The sequence below is a fragment of the Triturus cristatus genome, chromosome 8, assembly GCF_964204655.1.
Source record: "Triturus cristatus chromosome 8, aTriCri1.1, whole genome shotgun sequence".
NCBI classification, from domain to species: Eukaryota; Metazoa; Chordata; class Amphibia; order Caudata; family Salamandridae; genus Triturus; species Triturus cristatus.
In genome coordinates this window covers 159,459,312-159,478,035 of record NC_140591.1, presented here as the reverse complement: position 1 = coordinate 159,478,035, position 18,724 = coordinate 159,459,312, and the positions used below count along the sequence as shown (strand labels likewise).

The 18,724-nt window shown below is 45.6% G+C and overlaps 1 protein-coding gene across 4 annotated transcripts in view; it reads right to left on the bottom strand.

Annotated features, from left to right (window-relative positions):
• The window catches only part of PRDM15 (PR/SET domain 15), a 439,353-nt gene that overhangs the window by 334,143 nt on the left and 86,486 nt on the right, over positions 1–18,724 (bottom strand). For all 4 annotated transcript variants that reach the window (XM_085621221.1, XM_085621224.1, XM_085621222.1 and 1 more), the window contains exon 7: positions 104–223. In XM_085621221.1, the coding sequence (XP_085477347.1) occupies positions 104–223 (120 nt within the window). The remainder of the gene's footprint in view (positions 1–103; positions 224–18,724) is intronic.

The following is an 18,724-nucleotide window of genomic DNA, read 5'->3' as shown; positions in this document are numbered from 1 at the left end:
AGGATCCTTTGGCTACCTCTCACATATTTCCCATATTTAAAGCCATCTCCACCTCACATTTTCAAAAAGATCAGAAGGGTTAACATTGAAGAAATTATTTTACCTATGTTGTTGTTGTTGGTCTCGCGGGATTTGGACTTCTTACTTGTTTTAAGGACATTATCTGGACGCGACTTAGAATTGCCTTCCAAGTTCATGTCCTTGTTAACAATGACACCAAAACCTGAAAGAGAATATTCAGACTCTTCAAAATCAGTTCTGTTCATACTTTATTCAAAGTGAAATCTAATATGCAATTGTAGCTGATTTGTTAAGTCCCATTCTACAAAATGCTCTAGACACAGGCGCATTGAGCAACAGACAGCTCCTTACACTTTCAGCTGCACAGCTTGCCAACAATAAGTAAAGGAGCAGCCAGGCTTAGATGGGATGACAGCTGAGCTAGCTAAAGGAAAGAAAGTAAAGCAAGAAAATGTTGGAAGAGAAGATGGGGATAAAAGTTAAGTAGCTGGGATAACCATGTAAGCAAAGAAAGAATAGCAGGAGGAATGATCACCGAAGAGTAAGTTGAGGAACAACATTCCTTGCACTATGCAGAAAGTTGTGCGATTGTGCTTATTCTTGATTTTCTGACTTACTTGGTGTTTTTTTACTGCAGTAGATGCACTAGACTCTACATCTGTGAGCCCACTGTGATGCTATACAAGGTATTGGTTTGCGGACCAGAAGAGCACAATGCTCTACAGAACTCTGGCTGCAACCCAAACAATAACCAATTCCATGGAAATAGGCAAACACTACTACTGGGAGATAAGTCGAAGACCACCTCCAGAATAATAAGCTCAGTTTCCCATAACTGGGGTTATCATCAGTGAGTATTGGGTGCACGTATGTGTAGGGAGCATGTAAAATGAGTAGATTATGAATTGTGTATATATACATTGCAGGAAGCACAAGATGGTAAAGTTCCCCTGTCATTTTCTAGATTCTCCGTTCTTTGTGCAGAGACTCTAGAACGGTCACCTGTCTAATTTCTGACTGTAATATGAACTCAACTCTAAACCACAGAATAGGAGAAATTGGACTGTTTCTGTAAGCAGTGAAGTGCAAAGAGTGACGGTAAGAAGGATAGGGGCAATGAAGCATAACACCACCAGCGATTACATTCAAAACAGAAATTTATACAAAAGGCAACAGAATAGTGCATAGCTCAGAACATGTATGGTTCAGAGGTGGTGGATATCAACTAGGTTATTAATTGTGTAGTGGATAAAAGATGCAGCTGCAGCTGCATGCTTATTAAAGGTAGGAAAAGGGATATATGTAGTATCCTGCATATATATTGTAAGGTGTTTTACCTCCCCTGCTCAGCCAGTGCCTGTACTCTGACTCATTAGAATGTTAGAGTCTGATGATGCCTCGGAATGTTGGGACTGAGAGAGGCAGAGTGACAGTTGGTCATGGGATGTGCAGCTGACCGGCAGCTCCTGGTGGGGCTCTGATATACAACTTAACTACTTGATGTCCTGAACCTTACTACTGGTTATCTTCATGAATAAAACATTGTGAATTACATCCTTCCTGTGTGGACCTTCATCACTACAAACTGAGAACAGTTGACCTCCTTGCTGTTACAGTTGCAAAGGGAACCCAGAGGACTACCACACAACCAGAGTTTGTGTCTGCCTGACAGCCCGCTTCCCTGAGGTCGGATGACATTACCTGGATTCTGATATGGAGGAAGAGTGGATTCCCTATACTGGAATGCCTGGAGTGTACTGTCTGGAAGAAGGGTGTTGGGGAAGGGAGCCATCCCTGCAGGAGGAGCAGACTACAGGTGTGGACAAGAACAGTTAACTCAGGGTCCATCCAACAGAGTCTTGAGAAGAGTGGGACTGGAGTGCTGCTGGCTAAGAGAAGGTCACTTTCACCCAAGAGAAAGAAGATTTGTGGTACTGGTGAAGTGTTCCCAAAAGGATCCGCTCCATTACAGCTGTGGCACTTGAGCTGCTGAAAAAAACTGGGAAAGCTGTGACACCTGACCCCGGACTTTCCCCTGGAGAAGAACGGCATTGACATCTCAACCCAGGGAGTACTAAATGGACCAAAGATTTACTCAGCCCAGAGGAGGGCGGCCCAACTACAACTGACGGGCATCGGTACTGTCCACTCAGAAGAGGACGGCCACCTTAAGACAGCTGCCCATTGCTTCCCCCTCCAGAACACTGCTATGCAACTCACATCTGCCCACCAGGAATGGAGCAGCCACCTTGCCCAACCACAGCCAGAGCACCTTTTCTACCATCGAGGGAAGAACATGGGTAGAAGTGTAAGAGTCAAGAAACAAACCAATTATGAGAGACTGAATGCTTGCTATTATCGCATAATACCATTATTCCAAAGGGGAGGGAGCGCAACCTTAGAGTAAGGGCGGCGAAAGAGGAAAGAAAGACATGGGCATTCTTGCCTGAAAGTAATAGCCTAGCACCCGTACCTCGAGTATTTCTTTTTTAAAAACACCACTACACTCCATAGTTTTCAGTTGCATAACAAATCAGCAGGATTACAAAATAGCAACTTCGTTCATTACCAACATTCTGTATAAGTTCATTAACATATGTCAACTATTATCTCACACACTACTGCCACCCTGAAGCGCACAAGGGAAAGAAAGTGAAGTGAAGAGACAGCAGCAGAAATCCCATACATAGCTAGGATCAATCTACCCCAGTCCCACCATCCCTCCCGCCATTTTGTCTGGGATCAACCAAATTCCTAGTGCCAGTTACAAATCATTACTTTACAAACGATCAAAGTTGGTTTTTACACTTTTCCAACTCTGAGGGAATGCAGATTCGAAGTCTAACTTCCGGTTGATGAGGAATAATATTTTTTGTATCGATTTGGCAAATTAAAAGCAAAAATACATAGAATTTCTTTAAAAGTCAATAAACCAGTCCATTGATAAAAATCTTATTGTTCTAAAGCAAAGCCACCACAACACAATGTAATGTTTTATTTAATTTAACCTGTCTCCAATTTCAAATTGATGGACCCTGTAGTTAAACTGCTGTTCTAAAAAGGTAATAAAGAACATATGCTCAAGCATACAAAACACATGGCGGTATAGGGAAAGGTCAAGAGTTTTAAACCCAATGTGTGTAGTTATTTAAGCCTCATGCCCAAAGTTGAATTGGATAATGAAGATACTCAAATACGCTCCTCTATTCCTAATAATTTGGGGACTTTGTTCAAGAAAGTTGCATGTCTGCCTCCACATGTTTTTTCCATGATCATATAAGTTCTTGTGTGCCTTTTTAGAACAGCGGTTTAACTACTGAGCCTCTCATTTTGGAACATGTGACCGGTGCATCAACTACCTTTTCCAAGAGGCCTTTCAACTCTTTACCAAGCTCACGCTTAAGGTTTCAAGTTTAGTGATAAAAGCTTAGAACATAACAAAGTTGGATTCCATAGCTGCTGAGGTAGCTACAACGACGAGGATGAGTTGAATTCCTCATCCCAGTCCAAAGTCCTCTGTTGGATACAGTCACTTTTCTGTTTTTACTCAGCAGAGCAAGGCAGGACATTGTAGCCAACAATGGTTCCATGGGGTCAGATGCACTATTGTGGTGCTCCTGGGGTAACCTCAAACGTAGGCTGAAAAAGTTTGCAAATGTATAAAAGTAGATTTTCTACACTGCAAATCATTTATACTTACCATGGTTTTAAAACTGCAGCCTAGGCAGGACACAGTGTTGGTATCTGAAGCTATACATTTGAATCATACATTTGGGTGGTGTAAATGTTCACTGTAGTTCAAGTCACTGGTAACTTATAACTTCAAAGTCCTCATGCATGATGTGCAATAACTTACAATGGCCGTATTAGAAAGTTAAATAAGCCAATTGGGTTGTAACCAATTTTGCAGTACATGCTTCTCACCACAGCACATTGACTAGCACTAAATGGCTTTGTCACAGTACACTTAGTCATAATATCACCAAAACAATGAGTCTATAAACAGTCTCTGGCAACCTCACAGAAAAAGGCACATTGCCATAGATTGGACCATCTCCACAGGGCGATTTGGTGGTAGAATTCCCAGCTCTTCTGTTCAGAGTGGAAGAGCAGCAGAACAAGATATCATAGGGAATAACCTACTGGCCACTTTGCATACAAGAGTCAAACAATTATAAAGGCTCCTCACTCTTTCATACAACTAGCTGCTTGGTGACATTAGGATGGGACTTGAGCTTGCCTACGGTGGTAGAGAAGAACTTCGGTAACAGAATTTAGAACTTTGTTTAGAAGAAAGATTGTTTGGTGAGGCCTCGTAATACTCTACTGCAGTAATCTAGTTTAGCAGTGTCGAGCATAATCAGCGGGAACATGTTTTGCATGCTTAAACAGCTGTTTTCACACTTGAGTGGCTGCTGTGGTTATGAAGGATTCCACGAGCATGGAGGGACTGAAAGAACAGTGAAGTTTCAGGCAGAGAATTTGATGTTATGAGTTTTGGGAGCGGGCGGGGGTCGAAAGAGATAGCTAGCAAATAGGCAACGAGGAATGAAGAAAATACAGGTCCTCAGTCTGAGGAGTTCAACATGAGGGACTGTATGGTCAGCCAGCGACGAATGGCAGAAAGACAGAGTGAGAAAGAAGAGGATTAGATGGGACCAGGCATAGTGTGAAAGTGGAGTGGAAATGTGAGGAAAGCAGAGTGGGGAAAAGTAGTAATAAGCATGGATGTGATTGGCAGTAGAGAGATTTGAATTGAGGCATAGAAGGTGACAGGGAGGCAGAAAGGAATAAAGAGTGTCTTATCAAAGAAGGAGGAAGGTAATAAGAGACATTAGGAGGGATGACAGAGACTGAAAGAAGCATATAGAGGGAGAAGAGGGGTCGGGGATGCAAGTGAGGTAGAGAGAAGGTGGATTAGGAGGCAGCCTGTAGAATAAGAGAGCAGAGAGAAATGAGAGGAGACTGAAAAGAGAGAAGAGAGACAGGGTGGAATGAAGCAGCAGACAGAGGAATGAATAGAGTGATGAGTGTAACAAAAGTGGGTAGAGAAGAATCAGAAGAATCAGATAAAGGAAAGAGAAGAATCAGAAGAAAGGGAAGAGGAAAGAATGCTGGAAGGAAGCAGAGCAAGGGATGTGAGGCAGTAGAGATAATGATCCTTTAAATTAATAATTTCAGTTCTTTCACAAAATTATACACAACTTAACACTGCATTAGAAAAAGTTTAAATATATAAATGATCATTGACAAACCGTATCCTACGGTGCCTATCCCGAGACTGGTACGTTATTTGTTTTTTAATCCCACCACAACTCTCAATCTCCTTAGCCAACATCAAACATAAACAGGTAGCCATATTAAATTAGAACTCTGCCTGAAGATCTAGTAAAAGGGGAGTTAAAACTAATGGAAACCGTATAAGTAGTCAACATAGTAACCCTTTTATCACTTGCGCCAGTGCATCTTCTTTCAAAATCTAGAGACATTACCACCAGTACATGAGGAGATAAGAGCATGCTGGCACATTATGGCGTTTGACGAGCCTGGTTCACCAGTAGCTCCATCAGTACATGTGCTCTGCTGAAAACACCTTGTGATAACCCGTTAAATTTCCTCTCCATATGTTCTGAAGTCAGACATACATCAAAGGGAACAGTGGACTTTAGAACCAAGGCAGGGTCACTGAAGAATGAAGGGAGTGCTACGCTTATGTGCAACTTAATTTTATTCCACGGTACAAAGACTTTTCCCACCACATTCTTGAAATTATTACATAAAATATATAAATCTAGATTGTCGAAGGCAGCATAAAGGATACACTATGGGACTAGCCACACATTTGCTCTACACAGTGTGGCTAAAATAAAAGCTATCTGATCTAGAGAAGATAATCACTGCATTAGTACTGCAAAACCCATGGCACACATGGTGTGCGAAAGGAGCTGGTTGGAGGAAAAATCCAAGAGAACAAGTAATTGAAAAACTGTTGAAGCTGCATTAGCACCGACAGGTCTCGCATTTTGTAAAGAAGGCTCCGAGCTGATGTAGGTAGAAGGACAACCAATGTGCAAAAGAAGATCAGGATGCCAATCAACTTCGCAAAGGTCCACGGTATGTGACATCACCTACCTTTCAAATCATGAATACATAACCTAGCAGCCGAGCTAACATCCAGATTGTCGAGGCTTCAGCATCTGAAGATTGCTTTTGAACGTAATAAGACATTTTTCTGTTTCAAGTAGGATTTCTGGCAAGTTCTTAGTTTGAAACCCAGCTGGCAACATTATTACAACTTTATATCTTTGTGGTCTTAAATCCATATTCGTAGCTAGAAAATGGTAGACTGCAAAGTTTAGCTAGCATGTTGTAAACAATGGTAGACTGCACAAGCCGGTTTGGAATCCACAGCATGAAGCGGTTTTATGATGGAAGTAATTTAGATGGTCTTCTGGAAGACATAACCTAACAATGGGCTGAGCCCCGGGATATGCAAAGGCTGATTGGAAGAAATGAGCCTTTGGAGTTCTCTGAAATTTCAATAAGTTGCCCTCAATTTGGAGTACCATTCCAGTTGTTCTTCGGAGGCTGGAGCATTATGGCCAGTAAATTTCAGGTCAATTTCAGGTGCATGGATGCATAAACAATGTATGGAACTGTACACACACATTGTTTGGAAGGTCTCAGTTTTGAAGGTCTTAAAAAGTGTTGGTTATTTTACAAAATATTGTGTTAGAAGCACCCCTTACAATCTGCACTCCGCTCCCTTTCCACCGCCCCTTATACTCCCCCTCTGAACTACTCTTTTAATATATTTTAAACAGGATATATCAGCATGGTTGTTTGAAAACCTGCAGCTCACCCCTCTCCCTTCCCAATCTTAGGGACCAACCTATGCCCCTGGGTTCGTGTTCTCCGGGTCACAACTGGTCACACTGTCTCTGAATGTTGATTTTCCCCACTTTACCTCCCAGCGTGCAAACTTTTGCTACTTCTCTCAGAATCGGTCCAGTGTTTTCTTCTTGTCCCTTCACTTCCTCTTCTTCATGCGCACTCTCTCTCAGCCTCTCATTTTTAGAGCCTTCTACCCTTTGGGGGCCTCAGCTATTCTTCAGCATTGTTTATCTGTAGGATTGGCAACTGAAGACTGGGTTTCCTCCCCAAGGTAGATTTTCATCTCACAGTGTGTGGTGGGTGTTAGAAAGAGCATTCAAGTGGTGGGATGAGGGGGGCAGAGAATATATGCATTCAGGAGGTGGGCACATTGTAACCTTTCCTGGAAAAGATTTAAATGAAAAAAAGATTGAAATACATAGAAAAGAACAGTGGGCTGTCTTTAAATTGACAATGTTAGAATACATAGATAAATACCACATTTTAAAAGGTTTCATCTTTGAAATAGATGTTTGCGGAATCTTACACATCAATGTTAAGTGTATAGGAATATTATCCCCTGAAGTGCAGAGGATGTGATTTTACATCCTCCACACTCTCGCCCCAGTGACAAGGACATGAACATCATGTCCTTGTACCAATTGTTGGGAATCCTGTTTATGGCACCAAACTGGCTGCAAAGGAAAAGCTTCCTTATAGTCCAAGATAGATATTTTTTTGTTTGCGGTGTTGTGCAGTGTGTCAAAGCGTTGATGTCACAGTTCGTGAAATTGAAACATCTGGAGCCTTTGAGCTCTAACTTCTTTCAATATGATAAGTGCTCGGGAGCATAGCTCAGCCCTCCAAGCACCAATCTGAATGGAAGAGGTACCATTGTAAGGGCTAACTCTCTACTTTCCAGTGGTAGAAGATTCCTGCTTAGCGATCACCAGAGGCCAGTCCCCCCTAGAATGCATCCACCTTCTAGGCACAAGAGAGGTTTTCATTCTGGGATTTTAGTCAAAGTTTGATGTTTGCACAGCACTTCGGGTAAGAAAATGTAGTGTGATCTACACAAACCACACCAGCATTCACTCCCTCTGGTGTCTAATTTTAAGAAATATTTGGACTTGGCAGGTTTCACTGGGTGCTTGCCGACCGCTGGCCCAAATACTGAAGTTATCCGCCTCACCAGAATCTTGATGTTTTCAGGTTGCATTTTGTGGCCTTTCTGGCTTCAGATGATCAGACCATCCCCAAAACCGGGGTACATTTTATTTTGGAGGAGTCAGTTAACACAGAATACTAAGAAATTGTTATTAGCTACTGAATTTGAATACTTAAAAAAATAAGTAAAACATTTTTTGTTTTTTGTTTTTTAAACATAAACATAACAGTTGTACACCACTGCAATGGTAATATTTCTGTTTTATGTAGGTTCCATGCCTTTACAACTTAATATATCACATTTATTATAATCCTTGGCATGGAATCCTGTTCATAGTATAGAATACTTATCGAGTATTCAATAATCGTAACCCCAGCTTTCCATCCATAAAAAAGTTTCCGAATCTGGGATTCACAAGTTTTCGTTGTCTTTATACTTTTCAGAGAGGTTCACAATGTGTTCCTGAAATGTATCGATATTTACTCAGGTTACATTTGTCGAGACCAATTTATAAAGTGTCTGTTCACAGATCACTTTTATATATAACAATTTTTAAGTCCAGGTGTATGCAGTTCCGTGATGATTGTACATGTGCCCGTACATTTCCAATGCGCACTCTTGATGTTATCACCCAATCACAGCTCTTTTTTTCGGTTACTGCGTAGGTTTGGTTTGCTATCCACTTTTTTTAGGAGGCCTATTTTCCATGTCTCTATTAGTCACCTCTTTCACCAGCAAGTTCCATACTTGAAGAAGAAGAGGGAAAGACATTACCAAATTTCAAGTTCTGCCCAGTATAACATCGTTTTTTTCCCCCATTTCTCGACATTGGGTGCTTCTGCCGACTTACATATTTTTTTTTTGGGATACCTCAACTAAGTGGGTGGCTTATCACTCTGTCCAAGTAATTCACTCCAAAGTTTTTGGGCTATTTTTCTCTGAGACTAGCAAGGTTTCTTTAGGTGCCCACTCTTATAGCTCTGTACAATCTGGTAATGGCTTTTTATCAGTTCTTATACCTAGTATGATATGGAGTGCTTTATTCATGGGAGGCTCACTGATTTCTGCTCCCAATTGCTTCTAAAGTGTAACACTAAGGGCCCGATTTATATCTTGGCGGTTTGTATACTCAGTCCCAACAGCGACGGAGTATACATACCACCAAGATAACTGTTCACCCGCCAGATTTAGATGCGGGCGGAACATAGGTTTAATCACAGTAGAGATTACGCAGTCTCCATCAAGATTAAACCCCTCCAATGGGTCTACGGAGTAAAGGCCATCAGAGGCAGACCTCCAATTCCGCTCACTTAACTTAGATGGGGGGAATTAGAGGTCAGTTTAGGATACTCGCTGTTAGAAATGGGATTTCTGGTTGACTAGGGCTTGTGCCAAAGCCAGGCAGAAACCACCACTCTAGTCAGGGCAAGGAAGTTACACGCCAAAGATAACCCCTGCTCACCCCCTTGGTAGCTTGGCACGAGCAGTCAGACTTATCTCTGAGGCAATGTGTAAAGCATTTGCGCGCGCACTCAGCAACAACACCCAAGGCCCACCACAAAGGAAACTCCACACAAGGTATTATATAAAAATAGCCTTTGTATTATACCAAACACATTAGATAAAAACACAGGCACGGGCACGGACAGAATTTACAAGGGATTATATGTACAGGGGACAGGGCCACATGGACCACTGTCAGGAATTAGCACTTTTAGAACATAGGAATAATACTGTAGTACAAAATAGCAAATGTAGCACACAACCAGTAATTACTGGTAACAGGTAAGTACCACCTACGCAACCCTAACCACCTTAGGAAAATGTCACGCAGGGAACTAGGACCTCACTAGCACCACCTGTACTAGGAGAAAACAAACAACCACCTAAGTATCACAATACCTGTAGGGGTAATAGAACATTACACATGATGCATCACATTCAGGTGTAGGGAAGGAAAACACATGACGCATAAAAACACATTCAGAGGTGCAGGGAAACACAATTGCGCAAGAACTCACATAAGCCACCACCTGTGGCAGTCCCTAGGCCAACTGGCTTTGTCGGGGCGAGGACGCCCTGCGTCCCAGCAAAGTCCGGGGCAAGACTGCGCAGGAGGCGCAGTCCAAAACTCAGAGTCAGGGCGCGACTGCGCACGCCGTCAGGGCAAAGCGCCACGGGCCCCAACCTAAACGTTGTATCTGCTCACTAAGTGCTGGGCAGCTGGGAAAATACTTGGGCACCACGGTGCCTTTGGAGCCTTCTCTGGGCTCTGAAATGCCCCCTTGGGAGTCCCTCTGGACTCTAAGTAATGTTGCCCCCAACGTTGGAGCCTCCCTCGGGGCTCTAACCAACAATGCGCTGCGTCAGAGCCTCTCGGGGGCTCAAGAGCTCTGCCTCGATGTGGGAGTCTTGTGGAATCAAAACAACTGTGGGGGGGGGGGGGCAACGTTGGAGCGGCCCGCTACCTTCCGGGGCCGCTCTACTCACAAAAGGAAAATGCCCCCTCGCCGTTGGAGCGTCACGCGCTCTTAATCAGCCAGTGTCCCCATACATGGGAGCTGCCCGAGAGCCGCCTCACTTACCGGGATTCTCCAGGCGTAGGTCCCGGGCACCGGCACTGTGCCCCGGGACGGCGCTTGTAGGGACCTCTGGGATGCCTCCCGCAGTATTTCCTCTCGGCGTCAGAGCAGGCCGAGCCTCCCTGTTGTCATGGACGCTTCTGGGGCGGGAGCCAATCCCCGCGCGGCCTGGGCCTGACGAACCCCTCTGTTGGCCGATGACGCGCCGCGCTGGGTCCAATCCCAGCGCGGCTCTCGCCTGACGTCAGCGCTGCCTGAGAGAACGGCGCTGGCGAGGCCCCCGGGCCGGCGGCGGTGATTTCTAAACGGAGGGGGCTCCTGGTTGTAGATACACCATGCGGGGTGGGCTCCCGCGGCAGGTACAAATATGTGAGGTGGGCTCCCGCACTTTAAGTGAATATATAAGCGGGGTGGGAACCCGCCAACGAGCGCCGCAATGCGGGGTGGGCTCCCGCTTTAGACCCGACAGAAGCGGGGGAATCCCTACTTCGGGGTTCCCTCGCAGATCGCTGTAGCGCCGCGCTGCTTGTCACACGGCAGGCGCTACTCAGTAAAATAGGTATAGCGCTCCCCAGGCGCTTTGAAGCAGGTACAGGTGAAGTCTCCAGATGCAGGGGGCCACAAGTAAAGCGCTCCTAGCGCTATGAGTAACAAAGTAAAAGCGCTCTCAGCGCTAAACACCAATAAAAGCTCTCAGGCGCAAAGTCCAGCAAAGTTTTTAGGAAGGTAGGCAGGGGGCAAGGCTGGGCCAGGGGCCAGCTCACTGGGCCCTCCAGGGCAGGAAGGTAGTCCAAAGTGGCGGTTCCTCCTGGCCTCCAGCAGCAGCAGCCCCCCTCAGGATCCTGGAAGAGAACAGCTTCTGTGGGGACATAGCCCCATTTTTATACAGTAAAACCCTTTGTTCTTGGTTCAGGGTGAGGGGGGAAACCAGTCGCAGCTGGTTGGGGAGCACCCTTGATGTGCTCAGCCCCTCACTCTATTCACTGGCAGGGCTAGGGTCGTCAGTCGCACCACAGGGGGCGGAGCCAGCATTGTGTGGGGAAAGCCCTGCCCTATTCAGGTCCAAGGTGCACTCCTCCCCAGCCATCAGCATGCTAATCTCCCTATTCACCACCGGGTGATTCCTCCTGACTCTGGGGAATCCCTAGCCCGTCACATGACCTCAGCCAGCCAATCACGCGACAAGGCACACATTTTACACTGCACACCGAAGTGCCCACTTCTAGAAGTGGCACTTCCATACTAGCAACACGCACGCCGCACGCATCATTGCGCAGCATTTAACCACACGAATCTGTACATACCAGACTCGACCATGCACACCCCACGCATCAGGAATTACCAGGGACACATACATTCCCCATGCATTCCTATGGGAGGGCAGGCCTATCTCACCACATGCACTCAGAGTGCGCACGCACTTTACCCTGGGACACAGGGAAAGTGCGCAGAAACCAAAAACCACTATCACCAAGTCACCAATAAAAGCAAAAAAATTCATGGGTAAACCTGCCAGAAGGGCCAAGTCCAACACTCGCACTTTTTGGTCGTAGGTGATTTTAACTTGTACCTAGACGAATTAAATGATGGTGAGGCCATGTAATTTAAAGAGACCATGACGGGGCAGTTCGTTCGAGCGCTGGGGCGTCGCCCCATCCCTGTTATTATTGGACTCTTTGCCCTAATTGAATGCACATACATAAAGTGTTAATAATCAGCTCGTGGCAGTCAGCGCTCAACCGCGGGCTGGATCATTTCCTTTCGAACCTCGGAGTGCGAACGCCTGGGGCTTAAAGAATATTATTGACAGCTGAGCAGACACTGCTCTGCTCAGCCACCATAACCAATAATCAAAAGTGCGCATGTCGGGTGGGACGGGTGCCTTTCCCTGGCCAACTCGAAATGCACACTCTTGAGGAGCCCCACCTGCACAATTAGTGAGCCCGGGGGATCACAGCCTCACTGAGATTTCGCTCGGTGGCCACAATCCATCATCTGGCTTAAACCATGTGAGTGTGCAGTGTGAATACCTCCGAGGATACAGTCACCAGCGCCTCTTCCAATAAACTACACACACAGCAGCAGGCACTGCATTGTTATCTCAAAGTCTATGTTATGTTATGTTATGTTATGTTAAATGTGATTTATATAGCGCACTGACACCGAAGCTTCCTGGCGCTGATAAACAGAACAGATGAGGGGGGAGCATGAAGTTTAGTTTTGTGATTATACTGAATAAGCAGCTACCTACAGCATTATCATATGAAATCTTTTTATTGATGTCATAACTACAGTTTCACAATTGCCTTATTAACCTTCTTGCTTTCTCAAATTTAAATAAAAGTGCACCATTTGCAAACTCTTTTGACAAACATTTTAAACAGGTGGAGAACTTACTCCGATATCCCCCTCTTATGACAGTCAGGCTCTCTTGCTATGCCAGCAACGCGCCGTTCATACCAAACTTTCACGTTTCACCACTTTCAAATGTCACCAGCCGCCACTGGACCATGAACCAGCTGAGCATGAACCAATATGTGATGAAATCAACCCATCAAGGGAGGTGGCTTTACATATGAAGACTCACAACCTTTGATTTGGTCGGACCACTCTCTGATTAGGTTCTCTTAGCAGCTCCCAATAAAATTGGCTCAGATATCAAATGGCTAATACATAAGGCCTTTGACAAGATTGATCCTCTTGAATATACAAAGGTTTTAACTCGTAACACTCCGGGGCTATTAGACACGATGGAGGATGATGTATTAAAATGCAACAATTGGATCAGAAATGCTACAGGAGGAGTTGACTCTTGTCCTCCAGTGCAGAGCCTCTAGAGGCACACCTTTCAACCCCTGGTTTTCGCCCACTGTCAAAATAGAAAACAAAGCGTTGCGAAGCACTGAAACGTAAATGGAGGGAATATAATTCAGTGGATAAAGAATCCTTTAAAAAAGCCCAAAGTATTATTATGTGGCCATAACTAAAGCTAAACAAGTCTACTATGAGGAGCTGTAAGAAAGTGGCTCTGTATATACTGTTCCCAAATAGGTACAGAGTCCACAGTCCCCAGAGGTTTGGCAGAGGCTAAAGTTAGATATAACCTTACTCTCTAAAGTGGTAGCTTGGTCGCGCAGTAAGGCAGTATCAGAGGACAGTGTAAAGCATTTGCTGTACACACTCAGTCCGCAAATGGTCTAACACACTCAAGAACTGAACTGTAGGCCAATGGTTTGTATATAAAAATATATGGTTGTTTTATTTTAGAACCAATAGGTATCAAAATACACTCTCAGAATGAGAGGCTTTAGATAAATGCTTTCAATAGGCAATAGACTTTTGAATACAGTAGCTACAGTTGTTGCAATGGGCAACAGAATTTCAAACACAATTAGACATTGAGCTCAATGGGAATTTCTAAGTATATGCAATTAGTTACTTTTTGGATTACTTTTCTAACCACAGGACTGGATCCTAGATTCAGTCCTGGGACATTTCCTGGAAACAGGGGAGTAAAAACGTTTTGTTTACAGGTATGATTTTTAAGGAATATTATTGTATTTTAAAAGTTGATACAAACTTTTTCACATAGAATCACCAATGTTATCCTATGGGAGGAAATTCACTTAGAAGGTAAGTAGGGTTATCGTTACTCTTTCTTACTCAGTGTTGGATCCTGAATCCAGCACTGGTGCATCTCCTGTAAACAGTTGAAAGAATACGTTTTTGTTATACAGACGATTTTTAAAGAATATTTGCAAGTTTCACAAATCGAGACAGAAGAATTTCTGGTGAAAACCAGGCAATGTTATCCTATGAAGGAAAATCAAGTTACCGGTAAGTACAGTTGTAATTACTTTTCAGGGTCAGTGCTGGGCACCAAGATCTAGCACTGGGATCTCTCTTGATAACAGGGGAGTAATTTCGTTTTTATTATTCGGCTGATTTTAGATGAATATTTTAAAAGTTTCAAAACTCGACACTAATAAGAATTTCCAAGGGAAACCAGTCAATGTTACCCTATGGAAGAAACGTGAGTTATCGGCTTTTGGATAAGTACTCGACTGGCAGAGTTAAGGTTCTGGGCATAGACTCAGGGGTCTCCAACGGTCAGGTAGGTACAGTTGTTACACCCTCAGTGGCACAGGGGCAGCCGGGTGCAGAGAGAGTTAGGCCCAATGTTATCCTATGGTGGGCAGGGGGCCTTTGGTTGGTGGCTGCTGGCAAGCAGGCCACGCGGCTGTGGGAGCTGGGCTCCTGGTCACTTACTCATGGCAAGTGGGGAAATAGATTAGGATAGATGTTGCACTCCCAGGGGCACTCGGGCGGCTGGGTGCAGGGTGCTTTTGAGCTGTCGGGCGCTCAATGGATTTCAATGGAGAAGCTCAGTGACGAACAAAGGCTGCAAGCTCGGGAACAAAGATTCTTCAGGTGCGACCACCACTTCGAGAGGTAAGTTGGGAAGTTGGAGGATAGGTAGGTACCCAGGAGTTGGGCACAGGGGGCCGCAGGGCGCCGGATGCAGGGGTGCCTTTTGGCGTCGGGAAATTTTACCCTCTGCTGGTCGCGGTTGGAGGGGTCTCTGGTGTTGAGGCTGCAGGCGTCATCAGGAGCATCGAGGAGGGTCCTTGGGTGCTGGATTCGGGGTCACAGTCGCCGGGGGTACGTCCTCGTGGTCTTTGTCCACTCCGGCACAGGCCAGGCTTGGCGGGTGCAGAGTGTGCAGGAGTCGCAGTTCCTGGTTGGCACCAGGGGCTTGTTACTTGCTTTGAGCAGAACCACTGCTCGTGGGAGTCCCAGTCTAAGAGTCACAAGGCAGTCAAGTCCTCCGGGGTTTATGAGGTTGCTGACCACTGGAGACGCCAGGGTTTAGCAGGAGCAGGTTTGAGGGGCGACCGGCCTGTAGGGCTGGGGCCAAATCAGTTGGTGTCTTCCTCTTGTTAGCAGCTGCACGGCAGGTCTTCTTGTTTCTTGATCTTCTTGCTTGTTTCGGTATCTGAGGAAGGAAGGTTCAGGGTGCTCCTAAATACTAAATGTAGGGGTGTTAAAGTAGGTAAAGGGCAGGGACCAATGGGTCCCTTCCCTGGGGTGGGTACACCCCCCTATCCTGCCACTCTCCTGTGGGAGGGGGGCAGTAGCCTAATCCTGATTGGGCAGGGCTCCCCATCTTCAAGATGGTGAGAGCCCAGTATGTGCTTCACCTCGCTTCCCCCACCTGAGGGGTGGGGTTGGCAGAGACTGGCACACCCCCTTTCCCCCCTTGGGGTTTCCCGCCAGTCTTCCCGCCAGAGTGTGGGTCAGAACCGGTGGGGGCCAGTTGCTGAGTACAGCAAGTGGCCTGGAGAAGCTCACAAAGGCGGCATGCCTCTGAAGCTTCCCCTGCCCATCCTGGGGAAGAGACCTAGCACCTCGCCCAGGATGTGCATTGTTGCAGGCCCAGGAGAGCGGATGGCACTCTACCCAGGGGTCCAGCAACATGTCTGCTGCGTGGCAGCCTAGGCAGCCCCTCGGACAAGACGTGGATTGTAGGTTAGGTTCAGGGGGCAACTCTAAGTTGCCCTCTGTCGTGCATTGTACATTAAATCCCACACTGGCATCAGTGCGGGTTTAATGTGCTGAGAAGTTTAACACCAAACTTCTTAGTCTTCAGTGTTGCCATCATGGTGCTGTGGAGTTCGTGTTGATGACCTCCCAGCACCATATACTCTTAATGGCAGCACTGCACTTACAGTGCCCAGGAATGGACCTGGGTACTGTAGGGGCACAGGGCTCGTGCACCTGTACCCACACCACTGGCATAGGGCACCCAGCTAGAGGGGTGACTGAGGTATGCCAGGGCAGTGTGTGTTGTGGGCATGGCACACAGGGATGTGTGCCATGTCGACTGTTTTGTTCTGCTCCAAGACACTCAGCCTGCAAAGGCAGTGTGTGTGTATGTGTGTCAGGACATAGGGCCTCTAAGGGTGGCACAATAAGTGCTGCAGCCCTTAGGGGTCTTCTCTGGTCACAGGGCCCTGGGTACCCAGTGTACCATTTACCAGGGGCTGACATGTGGCCAGAGATGCCAATTGGGTTTAGGCTGTTAGGCAGTTTTAGGGTAGGAACACAGGCCCTTGGCACCTGATTGGCAGGAGCCCAGGGCACACCAAGTCAAAGAGCATCAGTAGTCTGGCAAGAAAACAAGAAAAGGGGGGGGGGGGTCTACTGCAACAGAAACCCACTTTCTCACAGGAGCGAATCGGAAAGTCGGGTAATAGCTCTAAAGAGATCTTCATGATAGTTAAGAGCTTCATGGCTCCATCAGCCGGCACACACTTCCAGGAGGCCTCAGTCGAATGGTGTGAGAAGCTGGCAGGTTTTTTCTCAAAGATCCCAAGTATTCAGGCTAGGAGTAGGCAGAACACCAGCTGTAGATTCAGGACCTATTATTCCAAGGAAGGAGATCTCTGAAAGTAATTTAAATCGGAGCTCCTTAGAAGCCATCTTTCCGGAGTGTTCTCTTATGGCTCTCAAAACTATAAAGTCAGACTCCCCGAATGACCCATGCCCCCCTAAACTTCTAGTTGCCGGGGCAGATATCATTAATCCAGTGATCACTGAGATTCTGAATACATCTTTAAGAACATCTACCTTTCCCAGCATTTTGAAAAAAAGGCAATGATTCTACCACTTATAAAAAAAGCTAACAGCAGATCCAGCTGCCTCAGCTAACTAAAGGCCTATCTCCCCTTTACCAGCTTTCTCTAAAATATTAGAGAAGCAGGTGAATAGACAGCTGTCGAATTTTGTGGAGGCTAACAGGCTTCTTCACCCAAGTCAATCGGGCTTTAGAGCCCAGCACAGTTCAGAAACATCTCTGGTAGAGGTATCGGAATTCATTAGGGGCACGCTGGACACTGGGGGCATAACCGCACTGATATTATTGGACCTGTCCGCAGCATTCGACACGGTCCCACATGCTCTTCTTTTAGATCGTCTTCAGGAGATAGGAGTGACAGGGCAAGCCTGGAGCTGGTTAAAATTCTTCTTAGAAAATAGAAGCCAACAAATGTGGATTCCCCCCGGTTCTGCAAGTCCCCAGAAGGTGAATACAGGGGTCCCTCAGAGATCGACATGGAGTCCCATATTTTCTAACATTTATCTAACCCCTTTGATCCAGTTAGTAGAAAAATTAGGAGCAAAAGTGATCTCCTTTGCGGAGGACACAGAGTTGCTCTTCTAATGGAAAAAGGAAACATGATTGAAGAGCTCTTTTTAAATTCTCTCACTGCAGTCTTTAATTCGCTAGCAAAGGTGAAATTGAAATGTAATGAGAATAAAACAGAAATTCTCCTCTTTGGGGAATACCCCTGCACAGTTCTGGGTAACATTCTGGCCAGACGATGTACCCCCACTTGATCTCCAAAGAGATTCTGTAAAAAATCTGGGGATTTTGTTTGATAATACAGTCATTTGGTCCCCAAACTAATAAGTTGGCTGGAACCTGCTTTGGAGACATGAGATCTGTAAAGGCATTTCTTTCCATGCAAAGAAAACGGTTATCGAGGGATTGATTACGTCTTGAATAAACTACAGCAATGCCCTTTATTTGGGCCTTCGGGAATATCACTTGGATCAACTTCAGGTGATCCAGAACTAAGCAGCTCGACTTTTGCTTAATCTCCCTAGGCAGATGCACATCGGGTATCTCCATTCGCTGTCCATCAGAGAGAGTGTGAAATTCAAGTCTATGGTGTTGGTTCATGTAGCCTTCTATTGCAAAAGGACCTACCTATCCAAGTACCAGATTCACATTTTACAACCCACCAAGACAGCTACGATCTACCAGTAGATTTCTGGCATGCACACCCAGGATACGGAGACAGAGTAGGAGGTAGATCACTTACTTTTTTGGGTGCAGTGGTCTGGAATCAACTCCCCTTGGAATTACGCTCCATAAGTGATCCAGGGCTTTTTTTTTTTTTTTTTTTTTTTAACTGAAATCTGTTTTTTTGGGCTGGCCTAACTTTTTCCTCTCAGACTTTCAGCTTGTACTGCGCCGGGACACTCCTTGGAGTAACTGTGCGCAATATAAATCGTA